This window comes from Carassius gibelio, chromosome A2 (assembly GCF_023724105.1).
Source record: "Carassius gibelio isolate Cgi1373 ecotype wild population from Czech Republic chromosome A2, carGib1.2-hapl.c, whole genome shotgun sequence".
Lineage (NCBI taxonomy): Eukaryota > Metazoa > Chordata > Actinopteri > Cypriniformes > Cyprinidae > Carassius > Carassius gibelio.
In genome coordinates, this window is record NC_068372.1 from 6,154,872 (window position 1) to 6,169,326 (window position 14,455).

The following is a 14,455-nucleotide window of genomic DNA, read 5'->3' on the forward strand; positions in this document are numbered from 1 at the left end:
ACCCTACCATTGATTTGTTCATGTAATAGCTTCCTTTGTGACAAAGAAGTGTGATTAACCGTACAGAATGCACACTTGTAGTGTATATCAAAAGTATAATTTTTAAAATATGTATAATATTAATGAAAAAGGCCTCTTATACTTAACGAGTAATTATACCTAATTGTACTTCAAGACAGTTCCATTGACTATATGACTTAACACACTTTATTACACTTGTTAGAAAGCGCACTTTGTAATCTCATTTTAAAATTTCATTTTTTTTTTTACATATTTTTAATCGTTTTATCACCTTTTGTCATGCTTTACAGAAGTACACTTCTTTTGAGGTGTTGACTAACCAACTAAAGTAAAGTTCCTCTTCGGGAACTCGAGCTGCGTCGATCGCATTTGGGGAACGCCTTTGGCAAGAACAACTCTGAATATCGTGTGCAATCAGTTCAATGGAAGAGCGTGACGTCACGGACGGGGTGACGTAGCGACCAGGAAGCTATAAAGGCACGTGCCACGCAGCTGGCTTCAGCTTCGCGTCTTTCAGCAAGCGCTCTGTGTGTGCATGTTCATAAGTCTGTCTTGTAAGTCTTATTTACTGTTGTCTGTCCAGTTCAGTAGACTAAAATGCCTAAGTCCAAAGCAAAGACTAGACATTTGAAGGGCGAAACCAAATCGCGCTATAAACTGTGTGTTCCTCCATGCCAGCGCTACATCACGGCTGGAGACACACATGATTTATGCGTGGTTTGCCTGGGGTCGAAGCACGCTGAGTCAGCTCTCGAGGGAGCTGACTGTCCGCATTGTGAACGATTGCCAATGCGGACGCTTCGATCCCGGAGGGCTCTCTTCGAGGAGGGAGCCTTCGCCAGCGTTCCCCGCGGTTCTGGCCCCGCTTCTGCTGAGGCAGAGCGGCTGCTGCACTCGTGGGGTTCGCAGGTAGATCTGGCAGAGGGAATGGAGACGGGCACGTCCTTATCTCCTTCCTCATCTGCTAGATCTGGCGCCCAAACCCTGGGATCGGAAGCACGCTCGTCGGTTTCTTCCGCCCAGGGCGAGGGGTCGACACTCCACCTCTCTTCGTCTGATGAGGTGGATGTGGAGACAGTTGGCAGGGATTCGCCACCCCTTTCGCCCCAGTATGAGGAGCTGCTGGAGGTGGTTACTCGCGCAGTCGAGAAGTTAAAAATAGACTGGCCCCCACAAAAATCACATGAACCGCAGAGAAGTAAATTAGATGAGCGGTATCTCAGGCCCACACAACCACCTCCAGCCCGGAGCCTTCCCTTTTTTCCCGACCTCCATGATGAGATAGCGAGGTCGTGGAAACACCCATATTCCACCCGTCTTTTCGGCCCTGATTCGCAGTATTATGGGAATGTGACAGGGCTCGATGAGCGTGGTTACAGAGCGATGCCACGGGTTGAACAGACGCTTGCGGGCTATCTGTCACCCGGTTCGGCGTCGTCTCTGAAGGCTCCGGCCTTGCCTACTAAAGCATTGAGAACGACATCAGGGTTAGTGGGCAAGGGCTATGTGGCAGCAGGTCAGGCAGGGGCGTGCCTTCACACCATGGCCGTCCTTCAAGCATATCAGGCCGACCTGTTGAGAGATGTAGACGAGGGAGAGGGGATCAAGTCCGACGATATTGCAGAGCTTAGACGGACCGCTGATCTCTCCCTCCGCGCCACCAAAGAGACCGCTCGCGCAATTGGGCGGTCTATGGCAGCCTTGGTGGCCGCGGAGAGGCATTTGTGGCTGAACCTGTCCCAAATTAAAGACCGTGACAGGTTCTGCCTCCTGGACGCCCCGCTCCAAGCCTCGGGCCTGTTCGGCGACACAGTCAATACTGTCGTCGACAGGTTCCAGGAGGCCCGTAAACAGGCGGCGGCGTTCCAGAGTTTCCTCCCTCGTCGCTCTTGTGGGTTATCTGGACGGGAGATACCCACGCCACTAGCAGGCTCCTCATACCGCGAGGCTCAAAAGCAGAGCGTCGCCACTCGTGCTCCCCCACGCCGGGACCGAGGGTCTAAGCGACGCTCTGAGTCGGGGGCTCCTAGATTAAAATCAGATCTTCGTACTATTATCGAAGCTAGGAAGTCCTCGACAAAGAGGTCCTGACGCCATGCTACCAGTGACCTCGAGGGTAGCCCCTACGGGGTCAGAGCGGTTCCCACCTCAGTATACGGTGCCCGCCTCTCCCCGGTACCCTCCGGAGGCCGGTCTGCCAACCCTGCCAGTGTTTCAGGGCGCAGCGGTCTCCCGCGAGCGTCCCTCCCAGTTATTTCCGCCCGTGAGCGTAGCGGAGCTGGGAAGCTCGCCTCCCCTTCGGGGGCCTCTTACACCAGAGATCAGTCTCGAGAGACTGATTCCCTTAGTACATTTTCGAGCAGCGTGGAAACTTCTGCCAAATGTTTCTCAATGGGTCCTGCACACAGTAGAAAGAGGCTACGCTATTCAATTCGGCCGTCCACCGCCGAAATTCAATGGGGTTACACCGACAGTCGTCGGCCCCCAGCAGGCTCTGGTTATGGAACAAGAAGTGAATACCCTATTAAGGAAGGAGGCCATCGAGGTGGTCCCTCCTCTAGACAGGGAATCCGGGTTCTACAGCCGGTATTTCATAGTTCCAAAGAAGGATGGGGGGTTGCGTCCGATCTTAGACCTACGTCAGTTAAACCTCTCAGTTATGTCACTGAAGTTCAAAATGCTTACTGTCAAACAGGTTGTAGCTCAAATCAGATCCGAGGACTGGTTTGTCACGATAGATCTCAAAGACGCATACTTCCACATATCCATCCTTCCACAACACAGGAAGTTTCTGAGGTTCGCTTTCGGGGGCAAAGCTTATCAATATCGAGTACTTCCATTCGGCCTTGCACTCTCACCCCGCACGTTCACGAAGTGTGTAGATGCGGCTCTGGTACCCCTCCGTATGCAGGGCATCCGCATTCTAAATTATATCGACGATTGGTTGATCTTAGCTCAATCAGAGCAGATGGCGGTTCGACATCAAGATGTCGTTCTCGCACACATGGGGGAGCTGGGTTTGAGACTGAATGCCAAGAAGAGTGTACTTTCTCCAGTTCAGAGAACCACCTATCTAGGCGTAGTATGGGATTCGACCACGATGCAGGCACGTATGTATCCTGCTCGGATCGAGTCGATCCTCACATCAGTCAAGAGAGTCAGAGAAGGCCAGTCACTCACTGTGAAGCAGTTTCAGAGACTGTTAGGGCTCATGGCAGCTGCGTCCAACGTGATACCTTTTGGTCTCCTGCACATGAGGCCCCTTCAGTGGTGGCTCAAGACCAAGGGGTTTTCCCCGAGGGGAAATCCTTTCCGAACTATTCAGGTCACGCGGCGATGCCTTTGTGCCTTAGACATATGGAAGAAACCTTGGTTCTTGAATCAGGGCCCGGTGCTGGGAGCTCTTGGTCGCCGTGTAACGCTAGCGACAGATGCGTCCCTCACCGGTTGGGGTGCGGTCATGAGTGGCCACCCTGCCCGCGGTCTGTGGAGCGGTCGCCATCTAACATGGCACATCAATTGTCTAGAAATGCTAGCAGTGTATCGAGCTTTAAAATATTTCCTCCCAGACCTGAGAGGCTGTCATGTGTTAGTGCGCACCGACAACACAGCGGTAGTCTCTTATATCAATCACCAGGGGGGTCTGCGTTCACGCCCCTTGTACAAGCTGGTGTACCAGATCCTCCTGTGGTCCCAGGGCAAACTCCTCTCGTTAAGAGCAGTGTATATTCCTGGGCGATTGAATGTGGGAGCAGACATGCTGTCGAGACAGGGGCCGAGGCCCGGGGAATGGATGCTCCATCCCGAGGTGGTGAAGCAGATATGGCAGATATTTGGCAAAGCTCAGGTGGACCTCTTCGCGACTCGAGAGACATCGCAATGTCCCCTCTGGTTCTCTCTAGTTCACCCAGCTCCACTGGGACTAGATGCCATGGCACAGACTTGGCCGAGGCTTCGTCTGTATGCCTTTCCCCCCATCGCTCTGCTCCCGGGAGTTCTGGCGAGAGTACGCCGGGACGGGGTCCGTCTGTTGTTAGTAGCCCCGTTCTGGCCGGGCCGAGTATGGTTCGCAGATCTGATTTCTCTCCTCGACGGCTCTCCATGGCAGATTCCGATCAGGACAGATCTACTCTCTCAGGCGCAGGGCAAAATAATTCACCCTCGCCCGGAGTTGTGGAAGCTGTGGGTGTGGCCCCTGAGGGGGCACATCTGTTAGCAGCTGGTCTCTCAACCGAGGTTGTTGAGACCCTACTCCAATCCAGAGCTCCCTCTACGAGGAAACTGTACGCCCTGAAGTGGAAACTCTTCACTTCATGGTGCAGAGATCGCCACCTTGACCCTGTTAACTGCCCAGTTGGTACAGTTCTGGAGTTTTTACAAGCTAGGCTCTCTGCGGGGTTGACCCACTCCACCTTAAAGGTGTACGTGGCGGCCATAGCTGCTTACCACGTCCCTTTCAGTGACCAGTCACTGGGTAGACACCCCCTAGTTACACGTTTCCTCCGAGGTGCACTGAGGCTGAGACCTCCAGTACGGTCCCGTATTCCCCCATGGGATCTGGTTGTGGTGTTAGAGGCTCTCTGCAAAGCTCCATTCGAGCCAATTCAAGAAATATCAGACAGACATCTGACACTTAAGACTGCCCTATTATTGGCTATTACTTCTCTAAAGAGAGTTGGAGATCTCCAGGCCCTCTCGGTGGCCCCTAATTATCTAGACTTTGCCCCTGGTATGGCCAAAGCATTTCTTTACCCTCGAGCGGGTTATATTCCTAAAGTTCCCTCTGTCACACCACAACCTGTCGTACTGCAGGCCTTCTGTCCTCCTCCCTTTCGGGAGCCAGACCAGGTGAAGCTAAATTGTATGTGTCCAGTGCGAGCACTGGACGCATACGTCCACAGAGCTGCCCTGTGGAGAAAATCCGACCAATTGCTTGTATGCTACGGTCCTACTAACAGGGGTTCTCCTGCCTCTAAGCAGACCCTTAGCCGTTGGATAGTCGAGGCTATCAACGAGTCATAGGAGTCCTCTGGTCTTCCCCTTCCTTTGGGAGCCAAGGCTCACTCTACGCGGAGTATGGCTGCCTCTAAGGCCTTCCTGGCAGGTGTGTCCCTCTTGGACATCTGCAACGCTGCGGGGTGGTCCACGCCCTCTACATTTGCCAGATTTTACAATCTCGATATGCGAGCCGCTCCTGGCTCTTCTGTCCTCTCGTCCTAAGCTGTGCTCTACGGATACACACTAGGCAGGGGTTTGGTAGTCTGGCAGCGTTGGCACATCGTTCCCCAAATGCGATCGACGCAGCTCGAGTTCCCGAAGAGGAACGTCCCTAGGTTACGTATGTAACCCTAGTTCCTCGAGGGAACGAGACGCTGCGTCGCCGAGCCATACTCCCGGCACCCCTGCCTGCGCTTGCTTCCCTACTCGAAGCTGAAGCCAGCTGCGTGGCACGTGCCTTTATAGCTTCCTGGTCGCTACGTCACCCCGTCCGTGACGTCACGCTCTTCCATTGAACTGATTGCACACGATATTCAGAGTTGTTCTTGCCAAAGGCGTTCCCCAAATGCGATCGACGCAGCGTCTCGTTCCCTCGAGGAACTAGGGTTACATACGTAACCTAGGGACGTTTTTGATTATAGTCTCAACTGTTTGTTTTTTTATAATATATTTAAAGTTATTACATTTTAATTGTACAAAATAGCAACTTCATCATTGGAAATGTGTTATTACAAATATATTACAATGCATGACATACAAGTTTTAATTGAGATGACAAAAAATATTTATAAATTCTTGTCAGTACATTTGTCAGTGGACTTTAACTGTATTTCAAGACAACAGAATTATGAAAATCCATAAAGATGTACTTAAGTCCTACTTAAGTGGGTCAAAAAAGTTAACGATAAGAATACAATGAAAAATACTTCTAAAGCATTTATTAATGTTATTATATGTTATTTACTAATACATTATTAAATCAAAAGTTGCTTCTTTTAATATTATTTAATGGGCTTGAGCTAACATGAACGAACAATGAACATTATCAAACTGACTGACAGAAAGGCAGAGAACCCAAGGAGGAGTGGAAGTAGGGCTGTGTGATTAATTGAAATCGTCATTAAATCATGATTTGAGCATGCACGATTTCTAAATCGCTTTATAGCAAGATTTTCTGAGGCCACAGCCTCCAACAGTATGGTATCTGATCCAGTCAGAAAGCAGCGCACCTAAATGGAGCGCGAGAACAGAACAGACTTGGCATATGCTTACATAACGCCAGGTTCACACACTCCGTCTGTGATGCATACGTGTATTTATTCAGAGCCCATGTTAACGCATCAGAGCATTCACTCTGCACATGGTAAAGATGTGAAAGATGTGAACAGAAAAGTTTAGAAATAGAAAGGTGCGAAAATAATTAATATCTAGCACATGAGCATAGAGAGAGTTGTGAGTGCACAGGACACAGTTTGAGTGAGAGGGAAAACGTTTTAAGTGTGCACACTCTCTCTGTGCGAGATCAGCGTGTATATGAGAATGCTTGTCTGGTTTTGTGACAGAGCAAAGGAAATCTGCATTCGAGCGGAGATATTCGCGTTCGCGCATTATTTTAAAGAGAAACCATGAAACTAAAAAATACTGGACATATTTGTGACATAAGAAAGAACATATATTTCAAAAACACATTAACTAGTAGCTGGATATGCTGGTCCACGGTTGTATACCAGTATCTATGAGAGCCTAAAAAGCAAATAAATAAATAAATACACACCTAGATAAATGTAATTGTGTCTTTTTATCTCACAATTTGGAATTTTTAAACTACAAATTGCAAGATATAAACATGCAAATTCTGATTTAAAAGATATAAATATAAAAAAAAATAATGTTTCTTTCTTGTGATAATGATTTAATATCTAGCATTTCAGACTTTTTTTTTATTCTGAGATTGCATCTCACAATTCTGACTTCTTTATATATCTGGTTTATATGTAGAAATCCAGACTTTTTCTCAGAACATGGACTTTACATCTCACAACTGTTTTTGTTTTCTACTATGAAACTAAAAATAAAAATAACGACTTTTTATCTCACAATTTTACCTTTTTTCTTAAAATTGTGAACATAATTTCAATTCTGAGAAAAGGGACTTTATAAGAATTGTGAGGGAAAAAGACAAAATTGTTGTATATAAGCACAGAACTGTGAGAAAATGTCTTAATTGCGAGAAAAAAAATCACAATAACCTTTTTTAAAATAAACGTTTTCATACTAAACTACTTGAACAAGATTGTCTGCCTTGTCAAAAATAAATACCCAGCTAGAAATCGCATTGAGCAAACCATGTTTACCAGTATGTATCATCCGATGATCATAAATTACCAATTTGAACCAGTTTAAGACCATGTACCAGTCTAAACCAGCTTTTTTTTTACAGGTATGATGTATGTTCAGCAATTAAAATTAATATATAGCCCTATCCAAGTTTTGCAGTCAATACAAGACAATAAAGTAATTCTGGGTCTGTTCTGAAGTCATTTGCTTTAAGTGTATGATGAAAACCCAGTCTCTAAACCAACTTGAAAGAATTCAAGCCTGAACAAAGGAAGAGAAGAATAAGCAATGTAGGGGGAGACAGTATCTCCACACCTGTCCCTATTAAAAGGGGATTTTCATCTAAAGTACCACAGACATTGCATTCGATCAGATCCTGATGCAGTTTCTTTCTTTGGTGTAATGAGATGATGCAAAAGGTGCTGCATCCACCCACAGCGCTGGCAGCTGAAGAACAGAGAGTCAAACTCATCTGTCACTCACCGCTTATCCATGTGGCCTCAGGGTCATGTGCCTGGAGCTTCCCACTGAAGATGTCCTCAACCGTTACTTTCTTCTTGGAGGCCAGACTGTCATCATCACCTGTGAGCAGAAGATTTGGACAATATTACGAGAACAGACAAGAAAAGAGAAGTTTGTCAAGGCAAGCTGCTTAATAAAGTTTAAAATAGTTGAAATTCTTGAAAGATTATTGTTTTAAATTTACAAAAGTTGTACACAGATGGACAGCTATTCTAATTAGTATGCTTAAATTGATTATATACATATTAAAAGTATGACTTTGAAGTACATTTAAAGTCATTCTGTTTCAGAATATTTATTACTTTAAAGTACACATATATTTCTGTGTTGACTACCATACTAAAGCACATGCAAAGTACCTTTACCTGTAGTGTAATTAGATTTTATGTGTAGAAATAATAAATTTTGAATATACTAACCTCCAACCGCATCATTACAAATGTGTAATTGCAAATATAAATACATTAAAATATATTCAGTTTACCATAAATGCTTGTCAGTGCATTCAGCAGTACTCTTTAACCTTATTTCAAATACAATAAAAATTATTAAATTAAATATAAATATGTACTTAAGTCGTACTAAAATATTTTAAAAATGTGGGTTTAATCTAGCTTGTTTAAATAATTGTATTTCATATAAATGTATTGCATAATCCATTTTGATTTAAAAACAAAATACATTCAACAAGTGTTTGGTGTTTTCAAAAATACAAAAATCATCCCCATTTTTCTTGTTTATAGATTATGATTTACTTGATCTTCTACAAATTTGCTCTTCAAGTTTTAAGGGTTAATTCACCCCCGAGGCATCCTAGGTGTATATGACTCCTCTTTCAGACAAATCCAGTCGGAGTTAAATTAAAAGTTGTCTTTGATCTTTCAAGCTCTATCATTGCAGTCAGCGGGTGTTGTTTTGCTCCAGTCCAAAAGACATGAAATAAAAAGCCCTTCCATAAAAATACGTTTTTTCACATGGCTCCGGGGGTGAACAGAGGGCTCCTGTATTGACTCGATAGGGTCGGTGAGTCTCGTGAAAACCAACGTTTGTTAACAGGAGCAAAGAAAGCAAAGTTTCCTTACTTTAGCAAAGGAAAACCAGTCTCCTCTTGGCTTATATCGAAATCCTCTGACATTCTTTTTTACCAATCCTCTCGTTTTGTACTTCTAATTAGTGACTGTTGTTTTGTTTTAATCTCTCCGCTGCGTTTCCGTGTGCGTCACTTCTGAGAAGCGCATGGCCAGAGCAGACCTCATACGTCATTCCCCTGGAAATGCTTCCGTTTATAACTGTGAGCACAAGCTACATTAAATTGATTATTATGTTTTGAATATGGATAGTTTTCTTACAAAAACACATCGATTCACTACAGGAGGTCTTTGTTCACCCCCCAGAGCTGTGTGAGACACTTTTTTATGGAAGGGCTTTTTATTTCATATCTTTTGGACTGAAGCAATGCAACACCTGCTGACTGCAACGATAGAGCTTGAAAGATCAAAGACAATTTTTAATATAACTCTGACTGAATAGGTCTGAAAGAATAAAGTCATATGCACCTAGGATGCATCGGGCGGAGGTGAGTAAAACGCATGGCTACTGGGGCACGGCTACCGGAAACAGCCTCCCTTGGGCCTCACCCACATAGTTTGTCTCCCTACATAACAAGTATCCATTCAGTATTTTAACACTTTACAACCGGCTTGCAACACTTTGCAAGAGTAGAAGCAAGAAAGGCAAAGTGAAATGACCATCCATTTCTTATAGTTATAATCATTATCCTTAGCTAAAAAAAACAACAAAAAATAAACATATAATAAATCTGTAATTCACTTAAAAAAGTCATGGCAATTTACATTACATTAAAAACTTATTTAAAAAAAATGGAAATGTTGTGGGTTGAAGTAAAATGATGAAAACTAAAATAATAAAGCTATATATATATATATATATATATATATATATATATATATATATATATATATATATATATATATATATATATATAATTAATAATGAAAAAAGAAAAGAAAATAAAACTGCCACTTTTAGATGACTCTCTGCAAGCCCCACACAAAGGGCGAGGGTTAAAAAAAGAGTTCACTCATTCCTTCAGGCGACCCTAATTTAGGCTCTTTAACAACTGATCCATGTTTGCATATTCTAACACTTTTGTTAAAAAAAAATATATATAATAAAATAATTGAACTCTGGGGAAACATTGTGGCCCACTTTTCCTGTGTTGAAGTACAGTCAAATAAACACATGCTATACTAATTACCCTGGAAAATCACTATAATTGAACCCATAACCAGGAATATTTTGGCTGCAGCAGCTGCTTGGCATCTTCATCACCTTGTCTCTCCCGCTTTAACAACACAGTTTTACACTGGTACAAAATTATCATTGAAGTGTACAGCAATAACTGCAAAAAATAATAGGACCTCCCAGTGGTCCTATTGCCATTTGCAGAAATACACCGCTCCCGGTAAGAAACAACCAATCAGAGCTGCGGTCGGTAACCTTTTTTTGTGTTCAAAATGTACAAAATGTATACAATAAGCGAGTACACCATGAATCCATTTTCCAAATCGTGTTTTTAGCCTGTCGTACATCACTAGGGTACACCTATATTCTGACTATTTTAGATTCCTTCGGGAAGGTCCCGTGGCAGAGTAACCCAGTACCTTTGTGATTCTTCATAGACATAAACAGAGATAATTAGCTCCAGCTACAATTTTCTTCCGCAAGATGGAAGCAGTTCTGTTTATTAACTGCTAGAGTGTCAAAAGTTACCGACTGCAGCTTTAACCCATCCAAAGTGCACACACACAGCAGTGAACACAAACACACACCCAGAGCAGTGGGCAGCCATTTATGCTGCGGCACCCAGGGAGCGGTTGGGGGTTCTGTGCCTTGCTCAATATACAACTCTGTCATGATATTGCCGGCCCAAGATTCAAACCCACAACCCTTGGATTAGAAGTCAAACCCTCTAACCACTAGGCCACGACTTCCACATTTTATGCCATCCTGAACATGAACCGCTCCTGTGTTTCATCTTTAAAATGAGAAGTAAATAGGATGGCAAACAACGCACAAAAACTACCTGTGATGTTTTGCCAAATGCGTATATGACTATAAACATTAATGTTTAAAAATGTATTCCCAATTAGATCTCAGCATGACCTACATTACAGTCCCATTATTCATTAGAGGGATAGCTTTGATCTAAACCAGAAAACTAAATGAATTAGTAAACAATGATAATATGCAAGTAGACAGCCCTAAACATACTTACTAGTATATTTACATTGTACAATCAGAGATTATACTAACCATATACACAGATCTAACAATTGCAGTTTATGTAAAGAAAAACATGTTAGGAATCAGGACACAATAACTTTTTGTTTGCATATTAGACTTGTATTTATGATTAAATGTGAGAGGCATGCAGACAGCATCACTCACTTGGTGAGAGTAGAATGACGGAAGTGACGATCAGAGAGCAGATGGCCAGGATGACCAGCAGGGCGATGGCGATTCCCTTCCAGTTCCTCTGCTGAGGGCTGCTGCCAACCAGCTCCTGTCAAACACACAAGCACAGACATGTAAACGCTTAAAGCTGTAAGAATTTTTAAGTCAAAATGCATACTCCTAACCAAGTTTATTACTCATTTACTACTATAAATATGACAATTGAGAATCTAGGCACCATTAAAATATGTAGAGCTGTCTGCTCAGATCCGCAAATCATCCTAGCATGAAAAATGACAAATATCGGCAAGGCCGATATATCGGTCGACCACTATTTAATAGCCTAATTTGAAAGACCTTAATGTTTATTGTGATGTCTTCTCAGAATCATATTTTCTGTTAAAAAAAAAAATATTAGACACATTAATAAAACCCACAATTATCAAACAAAAGTACTTTTATTTAAAATAATTTCCATGCAAAGGTTTATTTGCTTTTAAACCAACAGGACAAAAAAAGGTTAAAACCAGAAACTACTGTATGATGTTCTATTAAACTAATATATATATATATATATATATATATATATATATATATATATATATATATATAAAACATTTAAATTTTTTGTACTTTTTTTCAAACTTTTATTTCTCTTTTTTGAAAATCACTGTAGTCTGTGACTGTCAGTGACTGTGCCTAAGCATGAACTTGTGAATAAATCATAATTCGTCAATAACTTTCATACTAACATTTATTCTAAATGCACATAAAAAATAATAAAAAATTGTAGGAACAACTAAAATCACACATAGACATAAATACAATACACTGGGTGGTTTTATAAATGTGAAATAATCCATGCAATTATAAATTAATAAGTCCCACTGCTTTAATGTCTGAGAGTGGTTTAGAAACAAGAAAGAACACACAGTAATGTACAGCAGTTAGCCTTAATTACAATCTCACCATCTCATCCGACCCCAATGATGTAAAAAAATATATGATGTGCTCAAATTCCTCTCTATCTAGTGCCCAATTAAAGCAGTTCATTGCTATGGGAGCATTTACAAAACTACTGCTAATGAAACAGCTCCTCTACTGAAATGCCAGTACGGCTGTATTGACATTAATGCAGATGCACTTAGAAAAGACAAGCCACTAACACACAGAGTGTTCAGAAACAGAATGTCAACACACCATTTTACACTTAATGCTGAAATCTATCTGTGTCCAAATAAAGACCAAGTGTAGCTAGTGTGACTTTCCTAAAAGCCATAAAGGTAATTTTACAGAACTGAGTCTTGAATCAAACTTAAGTATAATCTTGTCAAGGCTGGAGCGAGGTGGTCACCTCAAATGAACTTGGGTCTAGTATGGTATTAGTTTTGAATCAAGAGAAGCTAAAACACAATATTATTTCATTTGTTAGCTAAAGAGAGACACTGAATGTTGAGAAAACTCTGAACATATTATTTATTTTTTTGTAATATATCATATTTAACATAACATTAACGTAACATTGATTATATTTTCAGCAAAGCATAAGAGCATAGCACTCATTTTAAAAGAATTTACATCACCAGGGATTCTGATTTTCTATGACTTTTCATTCTTGTATGTTTCATTATTGTTATTTTCTTAACAGGAATAATATTTTAGTAAAACATTGTCAGAGGTCGAGAATTTGATTCTTTATTATTTATTTATCTTTTTCATTATAATATCAGGATTTAAATTAACTTTTTTCCTGGTAAAAAAAAAAAACACTAAATTAATTTTTCTTCAGGAATCAGAGATATGTTAATAATAATAATATAAAAAAACATGTATTCAACTAATTTATGTATGATGTAGTGATTTTTATGTTGTGTTATTTTTTTTAAGAAATTAATGCTTTTATTCAAGGCAATGCAAGGCAAGGCAAGGCAAGTTTATTTATATGGCACATTTCATACAAAATAGTAATTCAAAGTACTTAACATAAAAAAAAGTAAAATAATAATGAAAAATAAAAAACTTAATTAAAAACAAGCAATATTAAAACTTTGGAAATTATTTAAAAATGGAATCAATTTAAAACAGTTAAAAATAGAAAATGATTTTACATTACTCATTTAGCTGACGCTTTTATCCAAAGCGACTTACCATTGCTATTTATGTCAGAGGTCACACGTCTCTGGAGCAACTAGGGGTTGAGTGTCTTGCTCAGGGATACATTGGTGTCTCACAGTGGATTCGAACCCAGGCCTCTCACAACAAAGGCATGTGTCTTATCCACTGCACCATCAACACCCTACATAGTCAACACAGTCTCCCCAGTCTCAACACTCCTAATATCCAGCTCCTTGGAGGAGGATAAACAAAGTGCTTGGCTCTCTCTCGGGAGGGAATAAACCGCAGCGTGGGCTTCTGATCCCTGAGAGGGAGGCGTGGATCTAGAGGCTGAGGACCGAGAAAAGAACGAGCCCGTCTCGGATCCATTCGCTAAATCCACTTGCGATCCCAATGACAACAGTCTACACTGTGCCTCAGCAACAGAGGGACCACTGCCAGCAGGATCGTGAGCAAAGAACACAACCTCAGTAATGTCGTTCATTCACCAAAAATTTAAATTTTACTTTAGACATTCTGAATGAATGAATGCTTGTGACTGACAGACAACAGTAAATAGGGCTGACACATACACAGAGCAGAAGCTAACTTGACTTCCGGATGCGCATTAATACTTCCTGGTTGCTCATGTCGCCCCGCTTGTGATGTCTCGCTGCTCCATTGGGCTGTTTTTACACATACTTCAGAACACGGTCACACAGGGGCATTTCCAAAGCATTTCTCCACACAGCTCGAGTTACTGAAGGGGAATTCTATTTATTAAATGGTAAATGGACTGCATTTATATAGCACTTTCAACAGACCACATGGCCATCCAAAGCGCTTTACAATTTTCCTCACATTCACCCATTCATTCACACACAGAATTCAGTATCAGCCATTCAAGGCGCCATGAGCAGCTGGGGTTAGGTGTCCTGCTCAAGGACACCTCGACACTTGGTCAAGTGGAGCCGGGGATTGAACCACCAACCTTCCGGTTTGTAGA

At 42.0% G+C, this 14,455-nt stretch overlaps 1 protein-coding gene across 4 annotated transcripts in view; it reads right to left on the bottom strand.

Moving 5' to 3' along the window:
* Positions 1–14,455, bottom strand: part of dpp6b (dipeptidyl-peptidase 6b) — a 125,021-nt gene that overhangs the window by 29,206 nt on the left and 81,360 nt on the right. For all 4 annotated transcript variants that reach the window (XM_052611202.1, XM_052611194.1, XM_052611219.1 and 1 more), the window contains 2 exons: positions 11,350–11,464; positions 7,840–7,938 (listed from right to left, as the gene is read on the bottom strand). In XM_052611202.1, the coding sequence (XP_052467162.1) occupies positions 7,840–7,938; positions 11,350–11,464 (214 nt within the window). The remainder of the gene's footprint in view (positions 1–7,839; positions 7,939–11,349; positions 11,465–14,455) is intronic.